At 27.1% G+C, this 6477-nt stretch overlaps 1 protein-coding gene across 1 annotated transcript; it reads right to left on the bottom strand.

The window, feature by feature from the left end:
* Positions 1 to 256: 256 nt before the first annotated feature.
* Positions 257 to 6227, bottom strand: LOC100168868 (COP9 signalosome complex subunit 1b-like). Its single transcript, XM_001944695.5, has 10 exons — positions 5880 to 6227; positions 5695 to 5808; positions 5432 to 5613; positions 5062 to 5362; positions 3501 to 3578; positions 3197 to 3426; positions 2247 to 2352; positions 2068 to 2156; positions 1872 to 2001; positions 257 to 844 (listed from the first exon to the last, which is right to left on the bottom strand). The coding sequence occupies exons 1-10, from the start codon at positions 5901 to 5903 to the stop codon at positions 638 to 640; spliced, it is 1461 nt and encodes a 486-aa protein (XP_001944730.2). The 5' UTR covers positions 5904 to 6227; the 3' UTR covers positions 257 to 637.
* Between the last annotated feature and the right edge of the window lie 250 nt (positions 6228 to 6477).

Here is a 6477-nt window from a genome sequence, read left to right as displayed (position 1 = left end):
TACAAACATTTTCTAAGAGTGTAGTTGAAACATTTTTAATTATACCAACAGATAATTTTTATGGAAATAAATTGACTAAACATGTAGTTGATATGTATTACTGATTTTTTCTTAGAACTATTAGCACATGTTTTTTTGTAAGTGACTTACTAAATAATTACTTTTTTGATTGAATAGGTCTATCTAGACTTTAGTGCAATTAATTTTGATTGGTTTTATAACATAACCATTGTAATTGAAAAATTATTGAATTTAATTAACTAGGAAGTTGTTGTTTATTTTAAAATTACATATTTTAACGGAACATTAAATATAATATAGTTCAAACCAATGGTAATATTTTTTGGTCATTAATCTTGTATCATTCATATCAGTTATCGACATAAATTTTTAGATTGATTTTTATTGAATATGTTATACAAATTAATATTTTAAATTATAAATAAAAATTGCAATAAAAAAAAAAAAAGAGTATATACATTTTATATCAATAATATTGCTTTCTGAAATTATGAATAATTTACAAAAATACAATTATTGATAAAAAAAAAATTTTTTAAATTTGTAATATTTAATAACAAAATTATTATACAATCTAAATATTCCATAATATATACGATCATTAGTAAATCATTTTTTATCCAGATATTTTTACAAAATCTACATTTATAGTTTTCCCAATATTGTTAAGACGTTCAACTTTACCGAGTTTTGAATTCAACTGGTGTTTGATCATTTGACTTTTCAGTATTAAAATGTGCATATACCTACTGTATTGTTGAGCCATTGACATAGCTTTCTCAAATGTTTCTACTCTTTGATTTGGATGCTTAGCATAAAGGATCTAGAATACAAAGTAACAATAAGTAAAACAATAATAGCATATATTTATAAAGTAATATCTAAATAAATATCCGATAATTTCTGCTAAAATAATTTTATCTGAAAATATATTTATGAAAAAGATAGAGCCAAAAATAATGTTCCTGAAACATATATTATCTCAAAAGTAATCTAACTTTCAGATAAAATATTAAAAGATATTTTACACACTCCCACATTTACCAGTACATTTCTTATTGAGAAAAACAAATTTATGAAATACCAATAAATTGTTTTGATAAAATTATTTGTAATTCAAAAACGAACAAACAATACTTGACATTTTACCAAATATTTAGTTGTTTGAAATTTCCAATTTTTTTTTTAAAATATTGATAAAAAAATGGTATGTTTGTTTTCAAAAAGCTTGTAAACATAATACAAGATTCTTCATTAGAACATTCTGAAAATATGGAGTTTAATACACCATCTAAGCTCAGAATTATTGTTATTTGTTTGTATGTTACATTTGATGTATACTCAACATCTAGTACACAGCTGAACGACTTCCTAAGGTTTTAATTAAGAGGATACTATCAATGCATTTGTTGTTTACGTCTTATACACGTGCGAAATTTAGCAAATTTTAGTTCACTAGTTTCAATTTTGTGTAGTTAGTTTTGATATTAGTGTGAATCAACTTATAATTAAACTTTTAGGTAAAAACATTATCTGTGCTTAATTATTAGATTATAATTTTCAAGCCAAATATGAGCATTTTTAATTTGTGATACTTCAAATACCCATATCTTGCATGGAAATTAAAATATTGAAAAACACTTTAATGCTAAGAGCACAAATAATGCTCATGTTCGTATCAAAAAGTTTGATAATAGATCAAAATTCACTCTAATATCAAAACTAACAGCACATAATTGAAACTAGTGAATGGAAATTTCCTATGCTTGTAAGACAGAAACCACAAATGCATGGCTAACGTCTTCTTAAGTATAAACCAGTTTATTTCAGTCAAGTACAATGAGACTTACTTTATTAATGGAATCAATACGAGCCTTGATGTGACCATCCAAAATTAGTTGCATAAGTTCATTCTCTAAGTCAGGCAAAGGAGTATTGAAACATAATGCCATTTTTCTTAAGTCAGCAGAGTCGTATGGACTAAATAATTACAAATTTGATTACTATTAAAACTATTATTTAAATGTTGTTAAATATTTAGCTTACCAGAAATATTGAATCATTGCTTTGCTTCTTATATTAGAGTAGAGCTGGTTTATGTGAGATCCAATGTACATATCAAGAAGTAAAATTGGCTAAAATGAAATATATTACGTATTCTTATAGTTATAAAAATAATTTATAACAAATCATATGAAAGGAATATACAAATAAATGTTTAGTACTTTTATTTTGTTCAAAATTGTTAAGCAGACTTCATACTTGGACTCATAAAACTTGAAAATCGCATCACGTACTTCAGGCTCCAGTTCAAGGAATAATTTGAATGAGCTAAAATAAAGTTAGTTATAAACATGATGATTTGTAGTGATTAATGTTAAAAGTGAATAATAATAATACTGTAAATAAAATACTAATACTAATATTTTAGCTTTTGGGGTGTAATATGAAATTATGTCAGACAAAATTTTTTAAATATTAATATTGATACACACATATTATTCAGTAAATACTAGATTACTATACTTATGTTAGCACATCATAAGTTATTAAATAATAAAAAAAATTTTTTATTGTTTTTATATTTTATTTATTAACACAGTTATAGTAGTTGAGTATATTTGTTGTTTAGTATGATTAGTATGAATAAGTACAATATTATACATAACACAAACACACAATATAAAATGACATAGGTGGAAGTCAATAAAATAATACGAGTCTATTCAAAATAAGGAGTGATGGATGAGTTGGATATTGGAAAAGGTGTAGTCAATAGAGTGAGAGACATAACAGGAATAATGTTCCAAACAGTGCATTTACTCATTTACATCATATACATACGTATTTATCATATACATTTTGCTATAGGTATTTTGCCTTTTAATAAAGAAAGTACTAAGTACTAACATACTAATTTGTTTCTTTAATAATTCAGTGATATAACTATATAACTTGTCATATAATTTAACTACAATACAATTGTAATACTAACATGTATTAAAAATTAAAATGTATAAGAAGTTAATTTTATGAGATATTAAATAATGTTTGTGTCATATATTTTTTATTCTAGTATTGATTTGATTTTCTGTGTCCCATATTAATTTATGTATATAAATTATAAGTATAATATTAACAAACCTATAATATTTATACATACTGAAAAACTTACTTGTTGCAAATTACGTTATTTTGAAGTTCTGAACGGTTAAAAGTAGCTAATGCGCAAAGTCCTCCATAAATAGCAATATCATTAGGTGTCATTACGTCGCAAGAATCCCAATAATCAAGATTGGTTTTCAAGAAATTTTGAGCAGCTAATTTGTATTTACGACCAGCAAGTTCAGCTAAGCCTGTCATGCATTTAAGTTTAGAACTGTATGAGGTCAGGAATTCAGGATGCTGAAAAAATCAAATACAAATTACTAATACTATTGGATATATCATAAAATATTAATCATTTAAGTTATTATTACTTCCACATAGTCCGGAGTAGATTCAGCTTTAATTATGTAATTGATAACATGCGACCAATTTTGCAGATAAATTCCAACCTGGTAATAAACATGGTGTTTTTATTATCAAAAATTTAAACTAATAAGATATGAATTAATTACAAATATATTTTATTTTATAAAAAAATAACTAATAAGTAAACTGTACATTGAATAAGTCACTATAATTCCCTATAACTAAAAAACTATGGAAGGTACTAACAATTAGAGCATCAATAATATTATCTTTATAATCTTTCTATCTGACCTAAATACAGCAATTTTAAGTAGATAATGTCAAAAATGAAAATATGTACACCATGCAATGAGCACCACACATAATTTAAGAGGATCGCAGCAAACACATTTTTCTTAAGTTTAAGAACAATAAGCGGTGGAAAATTACACATACTTCAATGTTCAATTTTTAATTTTTATACATGTACGAACTCTTTGACAAAATATCTAAGCTTTATAGGAAGTTGATTTTTGATTTTAAAAGACCTTAAAATTAAGATTTTTTTCAAAAATTCTATGAATTAATAATTGCTTTGCATTTGCATTTATTGAGGGCGTATCAGATTTTAAATTAAAAAAGTGATTCCTAAAAATCATAATCTAGAAGCTCATAAATTCAACCATTTTTGAAGTATATTTAATTTATTACCACTTTTAGCAGTTTTTATAATAACGCAAACAAAAATATTTTCACTTATCGCAAAGTATTGACATGTGCGTGAGTTGCATCCAGTGGCAGTTGCCCGACGGGGTATTACATCGATTCTTGGAAACAAACACTTATGTCAATTTACTACTCACACATAGACATAGCCCAAATGTTTATGTCATGTGAATTGCCTAAATATTATTCCTTAAAAAATGATATGCTGGCGCCCTCTTAGTGCTCGTATTACAATCGTTGAACTAAGGTTAAACCACCGAGTTCGGCTGGTAAAATCAGTGGATTAGGCTTAACTGAGGTTTAAATTATGATTGTAAAACAGGTTCTTAATGTACAAAATGTTAGTTAACCCTAGAGCACATGCTTGATGGTCAAAAATACTGGGCATTTAGAAGTTTGATTCAAGAATTCAAAATATTTACGTAATCTAACCTAAGTAGGTACCTTTTAATTAGATGATAAACTAAAATTAAATATGACTTTTAACTGTATATGATCTGATGTCAGTAATACAGAAGTATTCTAAGTTCATTACCCATTAAAAATACCATCTAAAAGACCTTGTGAGTGGTAGACTAACATTTATAAATTATTTTATTTTATGAAAACACAATTATGGGTTATTTTTAAATTGCGCTTTCTAAGAATTACTGGCCGATAAAACAATATTGATCGTAATAATGATTATTAATTTATTTATCGAGTTTTAATTAAAATATTTTAATATGTGGTAAAGAACATTATTCAGTATTATCATGAATATTTTTAATGCGTATAATGTAGGGTTAAGAAATATTAATATTATAATGTCTAAAGGAAACAGTAGAATTAATTTATAATCTCATAATGATAGATACATACTTTTATTATGTTAAGACACATTGATATGACATGAGAGGAACTAGTACAATAATCTCGAGCCTTAGAATAACTTTTTGTTGCTTCAATGAGGTCTCCACAATTGACATAATGGTCACCAATTTCATTATGACCACGACGAATGCTTTCCTTAATCGAATTACTTTTATAGTTCTTAAGATCTCCATCTAGCTTTTCAAGTATCATAGCTGATTTTTGAGTTGTAGTTTCTACCCAAATAGCATTAAACACTGGAAGTCCTGTATCTACCGGATTAGCTCCAGTAACATCTGGTAGTATATTTCTATTGCACAAGAAATAAAAAATAAATTAAATGTATAACCAAAGTTATAGTTTTAAATAAAAATAATACCCATGGCATAGTTGAAGTTTATGATGTAGCACTTGATACAGATTAGCATTCATTGTAGTAATAACATGTGAAATGGCCAGACGTAACGCATCAGATCGCAATCTTGGACAATGGTCAGCTATATACATAAGCCTATAAATGCGAGCTAATCCAATGTAACTATTGGCATATGTGTCAAGATCCTAAAGTCCATAATAATAATAATAATAATAATAGTGCTTAATAAGGGCGGTCATTAGTAAAAAAAGCACATTAGTCCTTACAAATGAATCAATGTCCACTTCATACAAATCTTCTTCGTTGTTGTCATTTTCTTCAGGAGGAGCATCAACTTGCATCGGATCTATGGCTCCAGCCTGGGCATTTCGTAAGGTGCGCTGAAATATAATGATAAATTATCGTTGGGTTACTTACATCATGTTTGTTGAAGAACTAAAAATGAACGTACGTTCAGTGATCTCAATGATGCCATTTTCTGTATAATATAATTCGTTTTAATGTATTATGTCAACGGATTGCCGTTCTGGTATCTACCACTAACTGGTAACGAATCGTTATTTGTCTTTGTGAGTTAGTTATCCCCTACAACAATGTAATCGCGTCGATGTTGTTAAGATTGATGATCGATATAGTTCGGATCGACTCTCAAAAAAAACAATATTATTTATTTGCAATTCCCACGGTCTGGTACTTTATAACAAAAAAAGTGGTGAATAATTTTGAAATGTGAATATTGTACTATTGGTTTAGTGGTCGCTGGCCAGTCGTATGCGGTATTCCCGTATTGGTATAATATACTATATTATTGCGGACTGCGGTGATAATGACGAAATCGAGATAAGGATAGTTTTTTTTATGATAATTGTAACCACGGTAGAAGTATAACCATGGACACAGCTGCATATTATTATTATTATTTTCTATTGGCAAAACAAATTAACACTGGGAGTGGGAGCGCTGTCGACGCCTATTTAGTCATGGTCACAGATATAAAATACTACTAAGTACTAGTATTTTATATCTGTGGTCATGGTTCTGATCACCGT

Source organism: Acyrthosiphon pisum, unplaced genomic scaffold (assembly GCF_005508785.2).
Source record: "Acyrthosiphon pisum isolate AL4f unplaced genomic scaffold, pea_aphid_22Mar2018_4r6ur Scaffold_21472;HRSCAF=24071, whole genome shotgun sequence".
In the NCBI taxonomy this organism is placed as follows: domain Eukaryota; kingdom Metazoa; phylum Arthropoda; class Insecta; order Hemiptera; family Aphididae; genus Acyrthosiphon; species Acyrthosiphon pisum.
This window is presented reverse-complemented; position numbering and strand designations above follow the sequence as displayed.

Excerpts from the sequence above, each read along its gene's own strand:
- LOC100168868 (XM_001944695.5), bottom strand. The coding sequence starts at position 5,903 with ATGGCATCATTGAGATCACTGAAC. Across the intron at positions 2,353-3,196 it reads AATAACGTAATTTGCAACAA|CTCATTCAAATTATTCCTTG; the intron begins GTAAGTTTTTCA and ends ACTTTATTTTAG. Across the intron at positions 2,002-2,067 it reads GCAATGATTCAATATTTCTG|TCCATACGACTCTGCTGACT; the intron begins GTAAGCTAAATA and ends GTAATTATTTAG.